The sequence below is a fragment of the Anser cygnoides genome, chromosome 27 (genome assembly GCF_040182565.1).
Source record: "Anser cygnoides isolate HZ-2024a breed goose chromosome 27, Taihu_goose_T2T_genome, whole genome shotgun sequence".
Taxonomy (NCBI): domain Eukaryota; kingdom Metazoa; phylum Chordata; class Aves; order Anseriformes; family Anatidae; genus Anser; species Anser cygnoides.
Window position 1 is genome coordinate 5,812,142 of NC_089899.1, and position 18,820 is coordinate 5,830,961.

The 18,820-nt window shown below is 55.2% G+C and overlaps 1 protein-coding gene across 4 annotated transcripts in view; it reads left to right on the forward strand.

The window, feature by feature from the left end:
• ADAMTS10 (ADAM metallopeptidase with thrombospondin type 1 motif 10) overlaps positions 1–18,820 on the forward strand; it is a 71,399-nt gene that overhangs the window by 50,181 nt on the left and 2,398 nt on the right. For 3 of the 4 annotated variants that reach the window (XM_048054091.2, XM_066984075.1, XM_013200305.3), the window contains 14 exons: positions 36–182; positions 1,945–2,086; positions 4,938–5,045; positions 7,415–7,560; positions 8,003–8,066; positions 8,910–9,012; positions 13,107–13,240; positions 13,470–13,593; positions 14,004–14,084; positions 15,449–15,612; positions 16,041–16,167; positions 16,779–16,908; positions 17,114–17,318; positions 17,547–17,723. In XM_048054091.2, the coding sequence (XP_047910048.1) occupies positions 36–182; positions 1,945–2,086; positions 4,938–5,045; positions 7,415–7,560; positions 8,003–8,066; positions 8,910–9,012; positions 13,107–13,240; positions 13,470–13,593; positions 14,004–14,084; positions 15,449–15,612; positions 16,041–16,167; positions 16,779–16,908; positions 17,114–17,318; positions 17,547–17,723 (1,852 nt within the window). Of the gene's footprint in view, positions 1–35; positions 183–1,944; positions 2,087–4,937; positions 5,046–7,414; positions 7,561–8,002; positions 8,067–8,909; positions 9,013–13,106; positions 13,241–13,469; positions 13,594–14,003; positions 14,085–15,448; positions 15,613–16,040; positions 16,168–16,778; positions 16,909–17,113; positions 17,319–17,546; positions 17,724–17,878; positions 18,760–18,820 lie in introns of those variants that run through there. The other variant, XM_066984077.1, reaches the window with a different exon arrangement.

Consider the following 18,820-nt stretch of genomic DNA (forward strand, 5'->3'; position numbering starts at 1 on the left):
GATCATCTCTCTAATGCCTCGGTGATGCTTTCTAGGTTTGGCATGAATCATGATGGGGTCGGCAACAGCTGTGGCTCCCGTGGGCAAGAAACAGCCAAACTGATGGCTGCTCACATCACCATGAAGACCAACCCATTTGTATGGTCTACGTGCAGCAGGGATTATATCACCAGCTTCCTGGAGTAAGGAATCCATCTCACCTTGCCCTTCCTTCCACCTCACAACCAGTACACATCTCCAGCCTCTCACAGTCCCTTTTGAGGAGTGGGTAAAGCCAAAGAAAAGCCCCCAAAGCACACAGCCCATGCACCTTCTGTCATGTCTCCCAGCACCTCATCCTGTCCCAAGAGGCATGTGCTTTCTTTCCTTCCCTTAGACTTTCCTGCTAACAATACTAACCCTATTTACTGTGCAGCTGTGAGACCTTTATTTAGGTTCCCTACTTCCAGAAACTTCACAAATAAATCAGTAGCTTCTGGAGGCATTTGGACATTTCTGAAGTTCAGCCAGGAATCACAGGGAAGGTGGGGAAGGAGGATCTGGAGACAGGACTGGTTCTGCACTGTGTATGCAGCTTCTCCAGACATTGAGGAGGAGAGTTTAGAGGTGAACAAGATACTTAAGATTTTTATTTTTTTTTTCCAAAGCACGTTCAGGATTCAGGAGAAGGGATTTAGGCTCCTAAGTCCCAAGGTTGTGATGTTGCCACCTTGTCTGGGTCACATCTCTGCAGCCCAGATCTCTTTGTCAAAAGTTCAGGCACCCCCCCAGGGTTTCCATCAAAAACCAAGCAGTCAGGGTCAATTTTGCTGAGGTTTCTGGGAGGATACAGGCACTATGTAACAGAAGGACTAGACAGAACTTTCATTACAATTGGAAGAAGCCAGTGTGTAGGGTCATTATGACAGGAGCAGACACAGGGATGTCTGAATACCAAACCCTTATTGACACAGACCAAAGCTGAGACGTTGCTGTTGTAACACGAGAGGGGCAACAAAGGCAGACCTTCCCGAGGGGCTGCTCTGTGCCCCTCTGTCCTGGAAAGCTTGGCCGGAGCAGTGCAGCTTATCACCAAATTCCACATCCAGCGGCTCATGTTTGGCCGCAGCAAACCCTGCCCTCCTCGCCTTTGACCCCTGGATGCACGGCAAGGCGCGTTGCACGGAGAGCGCCGGGAAAGCGTCGCGGCCGAGGCTGTTGTCCTCGGGTAACCCTGAGGTCTCGGCGGGGCTGTCGGCGGACGGCAAGTTCGTGGCGGCCTCCTCTGCGGTTCGCTCTCGCCGCCCCCGCGTGACGGCACGGCCCGGGGAGCCTCCTCCATGCCTGGGCCGTGGCATGTGTGAGACCCCGGGACATGGGGCCGGGGGAGTGGTGACGGGGGCCGTGATTTAAGGGGAGCTCAGAACAGTGAGGAAGGGGGAGGGAAAGGCCTGTTTCTTGCAAAATTTGGACATTCCTACAAAGCTCTGGCATGCAGGACAGGCTTGGAGAGCAGGGGCTCTCTGTGCTCAGCACCTCCAGCCGCTCTCAGCCAGGGATCCGCAGCTGTATGGTGGGAGAGCAGTGGCTCCGCCGCCCCGCAGCCTCTGCAAGCAGCGCGGGGTCCTGGCTCGCACCCACCTGCCTGCTGCCACGTGTGATCTGCCAGACCTGGATCAGGCAGGACAGCTGGTGGCTGGCAATAGCCTGCAAACCTTCAGATTAAACCTTCTGGAGTCGCGTGTGCTGAATGTGCTTCCCAAAGCCCAGCCCCGAGGATGCAGATAGAAAGACTTTAGAGCACTTTCTCAGCACTGATTATGCCCAGAGGTTTTGTTACTGGAGGCCAGTAAAATTATCCCCCAAAACAGTATGAGAGCTCAGAGCCAGGCGTGCTGCTGGTCCTCCACCACTACGCTTTGCCAAAAGCCTTTCCGCGCTCTGATTCTTGTCTCTTTTTTCCAGCTCTGGGATGGGATTATGCCTGAACAACGCTCCTCCCAAGCAAGACTTTATCTACCCAACAGTGGCTCCAGGACAGGCCTACGATGCAGATGAGCAGTGCCGTTTCCAGTACGGAGTTAAATCTCGCCAGTGTAAATACGGGGTAGAGAGCCTTCCTGCTTTACTATCGGTTCCCAGGGGATGGAGGACTGGGGCTGCAAAGGGCCATGGGGCCGTTCCTCTGCTGCCCACATCGCTTTGCAGTCCTGCTTGTAATGAAGGGCACTTTTGCACGTTCCCTGTGAGCTTTTCACCTTGCTTCCCTTTGAGAGGACAGAGGAGGTCATGCCACGTCCACAAATGTTGGCCACAGCTCAGTTTCCATCAGATTAGTCCCATGGGAAGAGATCTTTTGCCTCTGCCTAATACCTTGGTTGCTGCTGGACCCCAAGGGCTGCAGCTGAAAACCAAGCTGCAGTCCCTGCCCCCAGACTCCTCTGTCACTGGGCATTTAGTACACACGTATTTTTTGTAAGCCTTACTAGAAGTCATTACACTGCATGCACTGACTTAGGAGGAGAAACTTATTTCTTCCAGGTGAGGCGGGTTGATGTGCTGCAGTATATCTGAGGGACAGCTGTCCACCTAAGCCACCCCCACCACTACACTGCCATCCCCTGATAGCTGAATACGGGAAACCACTGAAAGGAAAGGTTGTTTCAGGAGAAAGTGCCTTCCTGCCTCTCAGCCTGACGTTTTGCTGTATTTAACGAACAGGACGTTGCCAGCTATCTGAGCATAGTGGTAAGGGGGAGGTGTGTGCGCTAAAGGGCTGACTGAACTCCATAAAGCATCCACTTTCCCCTAGAGAAAGCAGAGGATCCAGCAGTGAGATACGTGGGCATCTGTCTTGTCTGATGGGCATGAATGTGTACGTATCCACCCACTGCTGACTGCAGTCAGTGCCCCTCCTCATCTGAACCAGAGGCAGTGGAATGGAAACTTGCCACGTTTACATGCCTGTTTCCCAGCTCATTTTTAATTCGGGTGGGCTCTTCCTGTGTATACACAAGGATCACAAAAGCACAAGATGTCCTTGTGGTGACCCTTCTAGCCCAGCCTGTCATGCATGTCTGGGAGAAGCCCAAAGAGCATAAGGGCTCAAGAGTGTATAAATCTGTGCAAATATGTACATCCACTCATCCCATGTCCCATATAAATGAACTCGAGGGGGATGGTGCAAACACATTAGCATACCTTTCTTTCCTGGCCTACTCCTTTTCCATGTCAGTACAGAGCAGATTATTAACAAATTCAATGAGGACAAAGTGAACAGATGTAACTGTTGAAGCTGGAAGTCCTTTCTGGTGGTGACACAGTAGAAAAACTACAGGAGCTTTTACTTCCCAGTAGTTGTACTGGCTACGCAAGCACAATATGAAGGGATGGATGCCTTCGTAAGTTGGGAGAGACGATCCTTTCCTTGGTTAAAACCAGTTGTAGCTGGGCTTTGGTGACAGAGGTAGGAACCAAAACCTTGTTGCGTTTTGGAACTGAGTTCTGTGGCGCAGACTCGCAGTGTTTTCCTTAAGTTATATCACTCCGTGCTTGCAGCCCCATGAACAAGAGGGAAGCGCAAAACTCCTGGGCTTGTATTTTCACCCCTCTTGGTACCAGCACAGTGGATTCCCAGTCATTGAATCAGTTCATTCTACAGGGGGTATCAGTTACTGTTCAGAGCACAACCTTGGCCCCCAGTTGGGGCCAAGGAATTCCTTGTTGGAGGGCTGAAGCCAGCCTGAGAGCTGCAATGAACAAGCTGCTACCTGAGTGGCAGGGCTGTGGTGGGGTCGTGCTGCTGTGGAGCCAGCCAGCAGCCAGGCAGTCGCTGTGCCAGCACCCGAGAGTGTAGCACAGAACATAGCAGGTTGGCATGCTCTGTCAGCATGGCCAGTGGCCCCAGGGTGCTGGAGCATATGAGCGACAACTGGGACTGTTTGGGCTCTGCTCTCATGGCTCAATGTCATTTATTGACAACGCGAATCTGTTTAATACCTTCAAATATAAGCAAAGTCACAGCAAGCTGCTCTTTCTGTAAAGCAGGGAGTTTTCCAAAGTCTTATTTCAGTAAGATAAGAGCAGGGTGGTGGAAAACAGGCAGGAAACTCAGCTCTGCTTTTTAGCTGCTCCTTTGCAGTTTGCAGGACTTGAAGTCCTCTCTGGCTCATTTAGTGGCAGAGCAGGTTCAAAGGACCTGGGCTTTCTGGTTTAGCAGCTGTGATGAATTTTCAGTCTCAGACATGGACCTAATGTTTGGGCAGGTTTTGAATTGACTGGTAGACAAGCTGGAGCAGCCATGGGAAGTTTTTTATCTGCTGGTGCTCTGAGAGGTCAGGATGGGCCAGAGCTCAGGATCTGCATCTCAGGAAACCTCTGTGAAGGAGGTCTGGAGTCCCCAGCCCTTCTCACTCCATGGACCCAGCTGCACCCAGGACCTAGCAGAGACAGCAAGCTGAAATGCCCACTTCTGGAGCTGCTCAGGGGCTAGCGCAGTACCTGGCATTGTTCTTACTGTCCTGAAAGCAGCCATGAATCTTCCAGAGGGGGTCTTCCTTTTAGCACTATTAAGCTGGCTGGAGAGTACGAGAACACAAGGTGGTCTAACCCTGAGTAGCAGTGCGCTCCTGCAGCAGGAGATGGCAGATGTGACATTAGGCCATCTGTGCCATGCTCGCATTCCCCAGGAGCCCCGGCTTCCCTCGGAGGCAGGTCTGGATCCACCTGGCAGAGGGATGCTCAGGACAGGCACTGCAGACGGGCCCTTGTGCTCAGCCTCCAGAGTGAAGACCCAGTAAAGGAAAAGTCCCTGAGCCCTGGAGAGGGGACTCACTGCCCCAGTGTGCTGCTGTCCCAGCCTTGCAGCCTCAGCACGGGTGAATCCTAACCTTGGCTCTGTGTCTTTGTCTCTTCCTTCCTCCCTCCCCCTCTCTCCCCCAAAATCTCTCTCTTTGCAGGAAGTCTGCAGTGAGTTATGGTGCCTGAGTAAAAGCAACCGCTGCATAACCAACAGCATCCCTGCTGCAGAGGGGACCATATGCCAAACCAACACCATTGAAAAGGGGGTAAGGACGCCTGGGGCACCGTGGCGAGTTGACGGTGGTTGAATCTCTCATCCAGCAATAACTGTGATTATTGTTTGTACTGACGAGTATGGAGCTGATTCAAGAGCGCCCACCAGACTGTCCTCCCCCTGGCTTCCAGAGCCTGCAGGAACCCCCACCCTCCCCAGCAATGCACAGGGAGCTCGGGTGTGCCAAGGACGCCCAGCACCCCTAATCACACTCAAATAGTGCTAGAAATACAGTACGTAAAGTCCCTGCTCCAGTCAGCTGCTCGGTCTCACCTGGGAGGCACAGTGATGCAGTGTCAGGCAATGGCAAATGCTTTAGGCGAGTGTTTTGTTTACAGGTCTGCTGGGGCCTCCTGGGTGTCCCGAGAAGAGTGATTTTGCCTCAGATTCCTCAGAATGGTTGATAGTTTAGTAATATGTTTTCAGATTTACTTGTGAGAAACTAAGGCTAGGTATTGTTAGACCTTCATTTTTCACATGCAGTTGAGACAGGAAGGTGGGATTTTTCATGGCCATGCATTTTGAAAGAGTTTTGACTTGAAAATCTTTCATCTCTCTTTCCCTGTACCTCTAACCCCCACTTGCACCAGCATAGAGTGAGTGTGAAACTATTAAAACAAAGTATTAATGACTCGCAGTGCCTTTGCAAGCTGTAAATAATAATTGGGACAATGGAGAATCAGGGTTGGGACGTTCACCATAAACTGGACATGTTTTTCCACTAGAGGAAAAACTAATTCCCAAGAAATTCAAGAAAAAATTTAAAATCCTTAAGAAGCTGGAGAAGTTTGTGTGCAGGAAAGCAGATGGCTTTGACGAATGCATTATTCTTTGCAAACAGTTGGCTTAGTTCTACTGGAAATTAGATCGAAAGGGATTAGACAGCTCCTGGGGCTGAATGTCCCTGCTGCTTGAGATTCACTGTATACAATGGCAATTTTTTCTCGAAGTAATTTTTAACTAGCTTTTCCCTCTTTCAAATACCTATTTTTACCCCCACTTACTCTTTTTCTAACCAGGGTTCCTCAAAAGTCATAAGATGAGTGAAGTGAAAGTATTCAGAGCACCCAGGACTCAGAATCTCTTCCCATTGAAGATAGGGAATCAGTTTGAACCCCAAGTTACTATCCATTGCTTCAGTTTATTCTTTTGTATTAATTCATGTTTCAGAAGTGGTTTGATTTGCTTGGGTGATGTAACAAAATGCACTTTTGCTTTAAGTCTCTGCACCTTTGCCAGTGGGAGCTGCTGGCTGGTGGCTCCTGCGTAGCTGCTCCATGCGCCCACCTGCCTGCTGAACCCTCGGACCTCAGCTGCGGCTGGAGCAGCTCTGAGCTCTGCCTTAGCATCCCCCGTTTTAGCTGGGGAGAATGGAGGGAAGGAATAGGTTGCAGAAACCATTGAAGTTATGCAAGATTAAAGGAGAGAGAGGATGAGTTTGTGGTACTCAGACAGCAGGTTCCTGGTCTTGCTGGCTCCTTCCCTGACAAATGTCCTTTGTTTTGGTTTTCTTTTCTCCCTCTCGGTGTGCCCCGAGCCCTATCTGGTCTTGCAGCCAATGCATGCCTTCGTGCTCACTGCAGGAGTGAGAGCTGGGGCAGAGCTGATCGCTGATGCTTTTGGAGGTTGTTTGAGGCTGCCAGGCTCTGCTTGCAGAACCAGCAGTCCCTGCACCTTCAGCCTGGGGCTGTGGCCAGGCCGTCAGGAGGGACCCCAGAAGGGCCGTGCCTGCTGAGCATCTCCTCTGCGCAGGGTCACACCTTTGGAAGCGCGTGGCTGTGCAAGCGGGTCGCCAGCTGGGCGTCCTGTGAGGCCCTGGTTTATTTTTCTCTGCCGACTGCACTACCCGTGGAGAGCCTGGCTTGAAAGGAGCCGGAGAGGCTGTGCCAGTAGCTCCAGGGTGGGTTATCAGGCCCTGGAAGGAGCACACAGCGGTTTCTTCCTTCCTGGGATTATCTCAGCCTCCAAGGCATGGTGTCCGGCATCATGCCCAGAGAACGGCAGCGGGTCTGGCAGTGTCCTTCTCCTTGCATCACTGTTGACTCCAGGGGGTGCAGGATCTGTTCTAGGTCCAAGAGAAATATTTCAGAGGCAAGTCTGCATGAGCATCCCTGCTAACCCCAAGTATGCAGCGCATACATATGGTGACGCTGTGACTCAGACAAGAGGGTGCCCAGGGAGAGGCGAGTGCCCTCTGCAGCAGCAAACTTGGCTCCAAGGCCAGTGCAGCTCAGAGTTCAGATTTTGTGGGATCATCAGATGGCAGCCCTGAACAGCCTCCCACGCCCGATGGAGGCCAGGGAGCTATCTGGGAGTAGGAGAACTCATGCTCAGGGTCTTTGAAGCTCTGTCTCTCCCCAGTGGTGCTACAAGAGGGAATGCGTGCCCTTCGGCACCCGACCAGAAGGTGTGGATGGTGCCTGGGGAGCCTGGTCATCCTGGGGAGAGTGCAGCAGGACGTGCGGTGGAGGCGTATCATCATCCATTCGCCACTGCGACAGCCCGCGGTAGGTGTACGTGGATGCAGCTTTATCGGTGCAGCCCTGCCTTGTACTGGCTGTGTGGCACCACTGCTCAGGTCGATGGGGAAGATGGCAGCCAGGTGCCCAAAAGCCCTGCGCTCAGTTTCAATGTGGGCTGGGGAGGACTGAGTTTGCTGAGTCTCAGCTCCTGTGTGTAAATTTCAGCTCTACCCACATGCTGCTTTCAAAGGCAGCTTGGTGCTGTCACATTTGGCAGTGGGTCTGCAGTGACAGACCCAAAGCTGCTCGGACAGTTCCATTGCACACTTGAAGCTGAGAGTGTGGATTTCTCCAGGCAGGACTGGTCCTTGCAGCAGAGCAGGGAGGGAAAAGCCGTGGTGTTCCCAGAGGGTTGGAGCAGCCAACTGCTACTAGCACTGACTCACTCTCCTGAGCTGCTTTTCTTCTCTCATCCTTGGTTTGTCAGGCCCACGATCGGAGGGAAGTACTGCCTGGGAGAGCGGAAGCGCTACCGGTCCTGTAACACCGACGTGAGTACCGTCAGGATTGCAGAGAGGAGCAGCGGGGGGTGAGCAGGGCTTTGGGAGCCCTGTGCCACAGCAGGGAGGTAGCAATAAGCCCTCTCTGTGTGGCTGTGGGGTGTTAGGTGCTGCTGTGGGACCCAGGGACAAGGCTGTGGGGCCAGGTGGGGGCGAGCTGTGCTCTGTCGGCAGCGATGCCAAGGTGGGAAAAGCTGAGCAGGACGGCGCACGCCTGCTGAGTACCGCCTTCAGAGGGCAGGTGGGTGGTACGGACCTGCAGGGCTTCAGCATCAAAAAGGGGCCCAAAAAGATAACAAGGAAAACACGGAGAGATTGGAGGCTTCCAGCACCGACACGACAGTGGTTGTTTTGTGCTCTGTGAGTGCAAGCCCAGTGGGGTGAGAGCTGCTGATGAAAGACTGTTAATAACACCTGGCTTCCCAGGGGTGGGGCTTCCTCCTCAAGAGGAGGAAGGAGAAAAAACTGTGCTGCAAGGAAGCATAATTAAGCTTTGGACCTGGGAAATGATAGCTTCCATGGGCTGTTAGCAAGGAAAATAGATGCCTCCATAATGCATCTAGCTTTTAAACGATTGCTTGCAAGAGCAAGCATTGCATCTGCAGAGAGGCCAGCTGGGATCCAACAGTTCATGCCATTAGTCTTCAAATAGTGTTTAGCTTTATGAGGAGGATGCTCCTGCCATACTACAGCACTGACCTGTTGTCAGAGCTGGTGTCCATCTCCTTGAAGGGCTGGTGCTAGTCACTGCTGGGAGCCCTGTAGCAGCTCCTGCCCTAGCAGATAAGGCAGCTGCTCTCACCAACATGCTAATCTCTGGCTCTGTGGCTGCAGGACTGCCCACCGGGCTCCCAGGACTTCCGAGAGCTGCAGTGCGCTGAGTTTGATAATGTCCCTTTCCGAGGGAAGTACTACACCTGGAAGACATACCGGGGAGGTGAGTGCTGCAAGGTCTGGTGCTGCACAGAGCATCATTTGGCTGCAAGGCTGGGCCAGAGTCATGCAGGGCTTTGACTCCCCTGCTCTCTGCAGGGACAAGTCTGGTGGTCCAAGTGGTCTGGTGGGCAGCTAGTCACCCTGTGGCTCCAGGTCCTGCAGGCTGCGTCCCTGTGGTGTGCTGCCTCCCCTTCACACGACTGTGGATTGACAGGCCCCTCTTCCACTGCAGGGCCATGGCTGTCCTGCCGTGCCCCTGCCCTTTATCACTCAGCTCTGTGCAGTTTGCTCTTTAACTTCTTTGTTCTGCCAGAACCAATTCCAGCAGCATTGGAGATGTTTAGCTTCTTTCCTGGAGTCTGACTAGTTCTTAATTACTGAGCGAGCAAACACAAAAACAAGAAAAGGGAGTTGTTAAAGCAATGCAAAGTGCCACTGTGTTTTGTCCAGGACTCTTTTCCCTGGTAGTGTCTGGTACCCAGTGGGGGAGGAAAGGGGCAGCCCTCCCTGCACCAGGTAAAGCTTCAGCTTCCAAACGAGCAGAAGGGATCTGAACCGGGGGATCCTGCAGAGAGCAGCGCTCCCCTCTTCCGAGGTCAGTCCTTGTGTGTCCTGCAAAGTGTCTAGCAAGGAGAGGGGGCGGGAGGAGGCCTCTGTGGCCGAAATCTCTTAATAATGAGAAAGAACAGTGCGTCTCCTTCATGTAGTTAATGAACTTGACTGGGGAAATCCTTCACAGCTGTGTAAATAAGCACACCTCCCAGTGGGGCTCCTGCAGCCGGAGCAGATGTGCTGAGGCTGCAGGGGATGGATCAATAAAAATGTAATAAAATTGCAAAGCAGTAAGTCACACAAAGACCCCAATGGATGCCAAGGTGGAAGATAGCCCCGCAGGCTGGATCTGCCCTTGCTTGGACCTCTCTCATCCCCAGTGGTCTAAGTACCGGCCTGAGCCCAGGGGACAGCTGGACAGTTGCATGTTGGCCTTTGTATTTGAATCTGGTCCTGACTGATTTCTGCTTTGGCTCTCAAATAAGCCCCTTCCTCTGTCTGCCTCCTCTCCTATAAAATAAGGTGTGAAACCTGTCCTCTTCTCAGGAGGCTGTGAGTGTTGGTGTGTCCACGTCTTGAAGGGATCTGGGAGTTCCCTGTGTCAGCTATCCAGATTGGCTTTGCGTAATGGTCACAAGGGACTATGTTATTTGGCACTGAAATTTCATTTATTTGGTGTCAAAGGGTATCAGTGTCTTCCCCTGCAGTGGCACAGGGGGGAAACCTGAAGCACTAGGCAGGAAAGTGATGTGTCCCCATTCACACAAGTAAAGGGGCTGGAAGTGGCAGCTCCTCAGACTGGTTGGGGGGGGGGGTCAAGTGCCAGCTCCCAGCTTTCATAGACAGATGTGCCCTGACCCCCACCTGCCTGGCAGACCCCTGTCAGCGTTAGCAGCATCAGCTCTTGGTGTGGGCTGTCCACGCTGGGCCCTCAGGTCAGCTGGGACTGTGGCGGCATTAAAGGACATTAAAGCACTGTCACCCCTCCCAACAGATTTCTTTGCCCAAGTCTGAGTGATCTGGCAGGACTTCGCAGCACAGGCACTCATCTGCCTTCCAGCTGGTAGTGACTGTGCTCTGCAGGTTGCTTTTGAGCCTGTGTCCCAGTGCCAGGAGACGTTCACCGCTCTGGCTGAGCCTCTTCCCCCTGCTGAGCTTGGCCACTACCTTCAGCGCTGCACCCTCCAGCCACCCCATCGCCAAAAGGCGCGGTGGTGCAAGGGTGCCCGCGCCATCCACCCATCAGAGCCACCAGACTCCAGCCCCACGGCGATGTCCCTTGCTAGATGGGAAACCTCCCAAGCACACAGCACCCACACCCTGCAGCTGGGAGGGGAGGAGGGCACCAGTCCCCTGGGGAATTTGGGAAGGGATGAAGCCACCCGCTGGAAGCCTGGCGCCAGCCGCCGGGTCACTGGCACGCTGAGGTTAGGTTTTGCGTGGGGCCAGTACCGGCGTGTTTTCCTGGCGGTGATTTATAACGGCCCTGGAGCCCGGAGCCCAGACCCCAGGAGCAAAAGACAGCCCCAGTGAGAAGTGCTGAGCTCAGCCTTTCGGAGCCCAGCAGTCAGCAGATACCTCGTGGAATGCAGCTTTAATTGTTTGTTTATTTTGTTTCATTCGCTTAGTTATTCATTTTGCTCTTGGCGGATGCAAGAGCCAAGGGAGAGAGAAATGGCTCATGGGGCTGGGAGAGGGATGGGGAGGAGCAGGGGCTCACAGAAAACAGGAGATTGCTCATTATAAATTGTAATGCACTTTAATTCTTCTGTGGGACAGGGCAGGCAGGAGGAACAAAACATCCTCTGAGGCACAGCGTAGCAGGTAGAGGACAGTACCCGCAGCAGACCCGGCTCTTACTGACCTCACACTGCTCATCCCAAAACCAAGGAGCACACTGAGAAGTGCCCAGGGGTTTCGCCTACCTGGGGGCAGCAGGCTGGGATTTGTACAGAGCTTGTGGCAGATCGTGTGCTGTTCAGGGCTGTATGGTTGGGTGAGCAGCTTATTCCTCAGTTGCCAGTGAATTTGTAACTTTTGCTGGGCACACTGAGGGGGTCCCAGTTGCTTTCTGGAAGTAGGCTCTTCGCCCGCAGGGCACCCACCTCTGCACAGATGGCTCGGGCACTGCAGAGCCTGCGCATCTGCTGCTGAACGCCTGTGGAGGCTTGCGCTGAGGACCAGCTTGTGCTCTGTGGATGCTGCAGGCATGTGGCTCGTGCTGTTAACCCTGCCGGTGATGTTTTACACCCGAGGCCTGGCAGGTCAGACCTGGGGCTCAGGCGTGCCGTGGCAGACGGCCGTGAGTTCTCAGGGCCGTGCCTGCTGCTCTGGCCCTCTTGGTGGCTCTGGTGCTCCCTCGGAGGCAGGGGAGAGCCCAGGGTGCTGCAGAGCGTTTGGCTCTCCAAAGGAAGGGTTGATGGAGCACCTTTTCCAGGGGCTTGCCCAGGCATCCTGCTTGACATCATGCCTCCAAGCAGCTGAATTCCCCTCTCGTGTCTCCTTGTGTTCCTCCCTCCCCCAGCTTCACTGTTCCTTCCCCCCAGCTGCATTCGGGTGCTCCCAGGCACAGCTGGGCCACCCCTCCCCTCCATCTGCCCCTTTGATGTGCAATAACGACTTGCAGATTTTGAAGATTTCGGTTGCTACAATTTAGGGGCTTCCCAGCTCTGGCAGGCGGCTTGTGTCTGCAGCCGGTGCCTGCAGGAGCAAACCGCCAGGACTTGCTCTCTGCCAGGGTCCTGCAGGCTGTTGGATCTCCTTGGGCTGTTCGCTAAAATCCAATGACAGCAGAGAGGAAACTGCTGTGCTCAGGTCTCTCCTTCCAGTTTCCTTCCTCCATAACCAGTCCTGCTTCCAAGCACCGTAAGCCAATATCCAGATACCCAGCTTTTTTGTTCTTTAGCTGGTGCTTTGGCAAAGGCTGCTGTGAAGCAGGTATTTCAGCTGTAACTTGAGCATCCTTCCCCTTCCTCCTCATACTTCTGTCACCTTCTCTGCTGTGAATGGCTCAGTTCCCACCAGTTCTGGACAGAAAGAAATGCTTTCTCTGGCTGTGTCGTGTGGTAGCTGAGAAACTGGACTGGAACTAAGGAGACAGTTCAGTTCTAGCTTTTGGGCTGATCTTAGACAAGTTGCTTTAGAACTGCTGCCTCAATTTCCTTGCCTGTAAAGTGGGCACGAGTGCCACAACAGCCTTCGTAAGGTGCCAGGTGGCCCAGGAGTGACTGATACCACATAAGAGCGGGTCAGACTGTTTCATTCCCCGTCACATAGTTCCCCAGGATGTGCAGAAAGGACAGTGTCTCACCGTGTGTCAGTGTCTGGTTCAAGGGTCGTGCCTTGGTGCTGATCACTGTGAGGATGTCTGGGTACCTCCATGAGTCCCTCCTCATGGCGGGGACGTCCTCCTGGGCACCTGGAGCTGAGCAGCCGGGCCAGGTGCAGGATGAGGCCATGGGGAGACCGAGAGCAAGGTCTGTCTCTCCACATCCTTTCTCTTTCTCCTCGGTGGCATCATTTAAACCTCCACCTCTTCCCTAGGGGGTGTGAAAGCCTGTTCCCTCAACTGCTTGGCTGAGGGCTTCAACTTCTACACGGAGAGAGCCGCAGCCGTGGTGGATGGGACGCCGTGCCGGCAGGACTCCAACGACATCTGTGTCAATGGGGAGTGCAAGGTGCAGCCGGGCTTTGGGATGGGCTTGAGGCAAGGGCAGAGCCGGCATGGGTAGAGGCAGCGTGGGCATGCCTCTGCTCTGCATGTGTCCGCAGACCGGGGCATGCCAGGGCAATGGAGGGGAGCGAAACAGAGCCCAGGGAGTTCCCTGGTCCTGGGACACTGCAGCTCGGGTGTGGGAGGACCGGGCCCCTCCAGGTTCACTAATCCCCCGCTGCTCCTTCTTCCAGCATGTGGGCTGTGACCGTGTCCTGGGCTCTGATGCGAAGGAGGACAAGTGCCGTGTATGCGGGGGAGACGGCAGTTCCTGCGAGACCGTCGAGGGCGTCTTCAACCAGTCCCTGCCGGAGGGAGGTAGGGAGCAGCAGCCCTGCCAGCACAACCAGTGTCACCCGTCCTGGGGCCCCTCCCCACTAGGGGCATCTTGGCTTCAGTGCTCCTAGGGACACACAGGACAGGCAGAGACATCCCAGGGAACCAGCCCAAAGGGTAGGACCAGGCTGAAAGCAGGGAGCATATCGCCCTTCGCTGACCAAGCCATATCGCAGCCACCGCTGGCACAAAGCGCCAAGTTCCTGCCCTCCTCCCCGTTCTGTTTAACTGTGATGGGTGGCTAAGCAAACACCTTGGCACTGCCAGTACCTTGTTTAATGTTTTAACCCCCATGTAACGGGATGGCACATACTCCCATCTAGTGCAGAATGGGGTTGGCGGTGGGCTCAGAGGCTCAACATCGCTTTTCACCGCCCCATGGTGTCTCGCAGGTTACGAGGAGGTGATCCAGATTCCCAAAGGTTCCGTCCACATTGACATCCGGGAGCTGAACCTCTCCATCAACTACCTAGGTGAGAAGGGGTTGAGGGACGTTGAAATCCCAGCCAGAGACTCTTGGCCTGCCCTTTGCCCTGCTGTTAGCGGGGTATGAGAAAGGCCCAGAACAGAAAACCTCCTGCTTCAGCAGGGGATGGGGCTAGGGGTCCCAGCGTGGTGTGGGGGTAGAGGAGGGCAGCAGGTTTTGCTGGCAGGGCCGCCTGTGGTACGCACAGCCCCGTCTCACCATGGCTCTGCCTCTGTCCTGCACTCACTGTTCAGCAGCGTAACCCTGAGCAAACCTCACACCCCGCTGTTCCTGGCGCTGCCTGCGGCTCCTTGGCATTCCCCCCTCCGCCAGCATGTTGGGCTGGGGATTAAAAATAGACCTGCTCACATTTTCCTTGGGCTTAATTTTCCAGCCAGACTCTGGCTCACTGTTTTTCTAACGGGCTTTTTTCTTTCCCCTTGTCTTCCCTTTCTGTCGTCCATGCGATGGGCAGCGATTGCGGAGGGGTGGGCAGGGAGCTCGCTCGGGTGCCTCTGTGGCAGCTCTCCAGGATCAGGAGCCAGTGGGAGGTGGCAGTGGGGCTGTCCTGGTAGTGTTCCTCCAGGCTGGCTCTTTCTGCTGTGTTCAGGGATACTCTGGGTAAACTGGGGACTCCTCATGGCTGTCCGAGTTGGATTTCTGTGCACTGGAGGCACAGATCAAGCTCTTTCTACTGCCGCCACCAGTGTCTCCCATTGCAGGAGCTGTCCCTGTACCCCAGGTGGGACGGGAAGGTGCATCTTCCATCCTCATCAGTCCCAAACACCCTCCCTGCCCCAGAGCATCATGGCAGTGTCAGCCAGTGAGGGCAGGGGTGGCACGGATGTGGACGGTGCTGGTGGCGCAGCACGAGCAGGGCGAGCGTGGGAATGGGAGTGGGAGCGGGTGAGGGCGAGAGCCGATCTCCCTCTAGTGACTCCCATCAGCAACCGCAGCCAGGCAGCTGGGGACCGGCCTCTTCCAGTAGCCCCGGCAGCCAAGATCCAGTTTGCACAGCTGGATTCGAGCCTGGCTTTGTGGCCAGCAGCTCGTCGTGCTGCCAGGTGTCCCCACCGCCGCAGCTGGCTCAGCTCCCTGCAGCATCGTCCTTCCGCAGGGTGGTGACGGGGAGGCTGAGACCAAGGGGACGAGTGCATCGGTCCCCTCTCTGCTTGTGACTTTCTCCATGACCTTGACTCAGGCATCTGTTTTCTTTGCCCCACCTATTCCTGCCCTGTAAAGTGAGGCCGAGGATATTTCCCCTCCCACATAACAGTGCTCTGAGCCCAGCAGATGAGGAGCCTGTGGCCAACGCTGGACATGGGCACATGTTCAGCCTTTCTGCTGACCCTTCCTCCCCTGTCCTGGCAGCACTGAGAGGGGAGGGCGGCGAGTACTACATCAACGGGAAGCTCTCCATTGACCCGCCACGACGCTTCGACATCGCAGGCACCACATTCCACTATAGAAGGTCCCCAGACGAGCCTGAGTCCCTGGAGGCCTTGGGACCCACCAATGTCACCCTCTTTGTCATGGTTGGTAACAGCACGTTTCTGCATACTCCCACCAGGCCTTGTCTGGGCTAGAGACGCCTTGTGGTGACTGCATGGGAATTAGAGCTAACCAGCCTCTGTCCTCACTGCCCAGAGTAAAAGGGGCACGGAGACCGGAGGTAAATTGCCCTAAATTCCCAAGTCTCCCTCCCTTGATCTGCCAGGCTTTGGAACAGTTCATTTTGTAAGTGCGCAGGAGCTTGTCCTTTGATAATGTCACCTTCATGGCTGCACCATTGTCACCACTGGTGGCTGTCACGTCAGTGCTAGAAGGGACTGGAAAGGGGAGGGGAGAGATTTCAGCTGCCCTGCATTTCACAGAAAGCACTGGGGTCATGGCACACATCCATGCAGCCTCAGCCATGCTGCACTCAGCGGCACTGATCCCTCGGCCGTGCCTTTCCCTGCAGGTCCTCGTGCGGACAGAGCTGCAGGGGATCCGGTACAAGTTCAACGCACCCATCAGCAGGGATGCCTCCAACCAGTACTCGTGGCACTACACCCCATGGACCAAATGCTCAGTGCTGTGTGCAGGAGGTGAGGTTTGACCGCGTGTCAGCTGAGGAGGGATGCGGGAGGGATGTTTCTCTGGATCCTGTGGGCTGTTACAAGGGTTGGCACCATTTCTCATGGCTGTTGGAGAGCCTGGCTGCAAGAGACCGAGCCAGCATTCAGAAGGAGAGAGAGAGGCGGTTTGAAAGGCCTAATAATGTTTCCTGTTTAAAACTAAGGGCCCTGACCTGCTCTTGTTCTAGGCCTCAGCTGAGGCCGATGTTTCCGTCTCTTCTGCTAGCTGTTCCCCCCAGGGCTGCCTGGAAAGCCTCACAAGATAAAGGTTAGGTCAGGTTTTTTTGAGGGTGAGATCCCAGGAACCCTTCGATCCTCTGCAAGCCCTGCTGAGCCCTGCCCTGGCTGGTGAGCCTTCACCCCACCCAGCCCTCTCAGAGACATGAGAGGCCAAGGAGGCCTTGGTTGTGAATAGAGAAGCAGGTTCACGCCTGACAAGGTGCAGTGACAAGTGGCAGTGCTGTCATGTGCTTGTCATGTGCTTGTCATGCGGGAGCAGAGCCATGGGTTTTATAGCAGCAGCCCAGCTCAGCACCAGCCTCAGCCTTGCTCTCACCCCCTTGCCTTCTTTTTCTCGGCAGGCAGCCAGATCCAGTCCGTCGTATGCAGGAAACTCTCCGATAGCTCAACTGTCTCCAACCATTTCTGCAGCTCTGAAACCAAAATGCCAGAGCGGCAGAGGCCATGCAACACCGAGCCATGCCCCCCGGCGTGAGTACCGCAGCTTGGAGCAGGTGGAGGGAGCACGGGGAGAAGATCTGGTGTGGAAGAGGGTGAAATTCCCCCCTCTGCCAGTCTCAAGTCAAGAGTCCCCTGCTACAGTCCCTAGGGGTGACACTGCCTGGGGCAGCTCTACTGGGGGTGCATTTGTCTCCCTCGTGTCCCTTGCAAGCTTTGCTTTTCTCCCTGTCCCCAGCTGGGTGATTGGGAACTGGTCCGAATGTAGCCGAAGCTGCAACGAGGGTGTCCGCACGCGCAGTGTCTTCTGCAAGCGTAAGATCTCTCCCACTGAGGAGAAGACCTTGGATGATGCCTCCTGCACCCAGCCACGGCCAAAGATGCTTGAGCCTTGCAATAACCAGACGTGCCCTCCAGAGTGGGTCGCCCTGGACTGGTCTGAGGTACGTGCTCATCTGCTGCCCTCATCTCTCTGAGGATGTTGGTCTGTAGGACAGTGTCGGGCACTAGGACAGAGCACTGGTAATGTCACACATGGAGAGTGCAACGTGGGGAGGTGTCCTCTTACAGCTCAGGAGATGGGCGAGACAGGAGCCCTGGTGGGGAGAGCCGATGCTGCCTGTCCCTGCTCTTCGCCGCGTGTCTTGTGACTGCCTGTCTCCTCTCTGCAGTGCACCCCCAGCTGCGGGCCAGGTTTCCGCCACCGCATCGTGCTCTGCAAGAGCGGCGACCACAGCACAACGCTGCCGACCTCCCAGTGTCCCGAGGGCTCCAAGCCCCCCACCAGCATGAGGTGCAACCTGCGGCGCTGCCCACCCCCACGCTGGGTGACTGGCGAGTGGGGAGAGGTACGGACGCTCTTACCCCTGGGCTTACTGCGGGACAAGGCTCGGTTCCCCAACGGCTTCAAATCCCAGTGCACACAAGCTTCTTACCCACAAGCTGCTGGCTCTTGGTGGGGTGGCTGTCACTGTGTTAGTGTGACGTAGGGCTGTCCCTACAGCTCCCAGCCCTGCTGGCTCTCAGCCTGCTGGAGGGATGCCCTGAGCCTCACGTTTGCAGAATGTGCCATAAATTTCTGATCAGCCCCTGCTGGTCGGCAGTGGCCTCTCTCCTCCAGCCTCATCCCCTGACGGAGGCTGAGAACTGCAGCTGCTATGCAGCAAAAAAGGTAAATACAGGTTTAAAAAAAAAAAAAAAGTAAAGGGGCCAGGTGCTGTCCCTACAGAGCACTTGGGCCTTTACTTTTTCTGGAAACCTGCCTGACTTCCTTACACTCCTTTAGATCTAGGACTTCAAACCTCTCTGCTACCCAACAAGCAGGGGTGTCATGCCAGGACAGTGGGGCTGGACAGGTGCCCACCCCCTCGGTCACAACGTAGGGACTGTACAACATCTGGCAGGGATGGAAGGAGCCCGGGGAAGGCTCCGTGATCCCAGGTCATGGAGAGCGTTTGCTCCATGGGCACATGGACATGGCAGCAGCCAAGTCAGGACTGGGCACAGCTGGGCACAGACAGCGTGTGTGCAGCCTCAGGGACGCCTGGTGGTCACCACAATCTCGGCCATCCCTACTTGGCTGTGTCTCTGCGGGACACAGCTCGTCCCTGTGCACCTTTGGGCTGCAGTGATGGGCTGGGATGGCTGGAAGCGGGGCCACCATCGGTCTGCCCAGCACGGTGCCCACAGCAGGGCGGTGCTGGAAGTCCTCCCTCGCACTGCAGGAGGTGGAGGAGGGCTGCCAAGGGCTGGTGATTTAGGGCTGGATTGGAGACCCTGGAGTCTCGGACCAACCTTCTGGGGAGCAGGGCTGGAGCTCTCAGCTGTGTCGGTGCTGTGGGAAGGGATGATTGCATCAAGCACTTTTTGCATCTCCTGAGCCCTGCTGTGCCCTCTTCCCCCATGCTGTTGCAGCCACTGCAGCTGGGTGTTGTGTTGTTTCCCG